The following is a 1,147-nucleotide window of genomic DNA, read 5'->3' as shown; positions in this document are numbered from 1 at the left end:
AGAGAGACAGAGAGAGAGAGAGAGACAGAGACAGAGAGACAGAGAGAGAGAGACAGAGAGAGACAGAGACAGAGAGTGAGACAGAGACAGAGACAGAGAAAGAGACAGTGTCCCTTGTCCCTGCAGGGAATGTTTTTCACTCTCTGAGAACCTGAAGGAGGTACCGTTTTCTTTCCAATAACTCTGGAGGTCTAGGCTCACCATTTGGAACCATGAGGGCAGTGTTTATACTACTGGACTTCCTTCTCTCCCTCATCCCAGGTGTGGTTCCAGAATCGCCGGGCCAAGCAGAGGAAGCAGAAGCGTTTATTGCTCCCAGATCTGGACCTGTTGCCTTCCAATGTCTTGGCCAGCTTCCTTCCTGAGCCCCTAATAACCCAACCCCATTTCTTCCCAGATTACGAGCCCATAAATCCTCAGTTTCCACCTCTCTATAGCCCTACCCTATGTTCTGAGGAGAGTTTCTTCCTACCCCCACCCTCATCCCCAGGCCCTGTACCAGCCCCAGCCCCAGACAACTCTGAGGCCTGGATTCCATGCCTGCACCCCCTTGCCTTGGATTCCTGAGAGCCATTGAAGAGAATGAGAATGTGGATATCAGGAAGGACCTGACTGTGTGTGTGTGTGTATGTGTGTGTGTGTGTGTGTGTGTGTATGTGTGTGTGATAGTGGTGATAGTAGTGATGTTGGTGGTGGTGGAAGAAGGAGAAAACAGGAGAAATGATCAGATATGGAAAATAAAGGTCTTATGGAGATGAGGATGGAGGAGATTTTTGACTTCAGACATAAAAAGGCTGAGGAGGGAGTAGAGGGGGGTGACGGAAGGGGTAAGGGGGGGTGACAAGAGGGCAATGCAGATAGAGGAAAATGAAGATTTATAGAATCAATTGATGGTTCTCGTCCTGGGATTCTCTTCCAAAGACAAGGAAAGAATGAATCGAGAACTGACTCAGAAGTATGGACTGGGGGAGGGGTGGCTAGAAAAGAAATCATGGGACAAACTCTTGGGGGATTTAGAGACAAGACAACTCCTGTGATCTGGGGCCAAGAAAGGCAATGAGAGCCGAGGGCGAGGGATCTTCCTGGAATGACAGTGATTTGGGGGAATGGAGAAAAGGTCCATCCAATTTTTCTGCCCATTCTTCCT

At 49.1% G+C, this 1,147-nt stretch overlaps 1 protein-coding gene across 1 annotated transcript in view; it reads left to right on the top strand.

Moving 5' to 3' along the window:
- The window catches only part of PROP1 (PROP paired-like homeobox 1), a 2,050-nt gene extending 1,304 nt beyond the window's left edge, over positions 1–746 (top strand). The window contains exon 3 of the mRNA XM_069108102.1: positions 262–746. Within this exon, the coding sequence (XP_068964203.1) occupies positions 262–567 (306 nt within the window). The 3' untranslated portion in view covers positions 568–746. The remainder of the gene's footprint in view (positions 1–261) is intronic.
- The last annotated feature ends 401 nt before the right edge of the window (positions 747–1,147 follow it).

The sequence above is a fragment of the Petaurus breviceps genome, unplaced genomic scaffold (genome assembly GCF_028583685.1).
Source record: "Petaurus breviceps papuanus isolate PSGF00001 unplaced genomic scaffold, PetGlider_PUasm1.0 90333, whole genome shotgun sequence".
NCBI lineage: Eukaryota > Metazoa > Chordata > Mammalia > Diprotodontia > Petauridae > Petaurus > Petaurus breviceps.
This window is presented reverse-complemented; position numbering and strand designations above follow the sequence as displayed.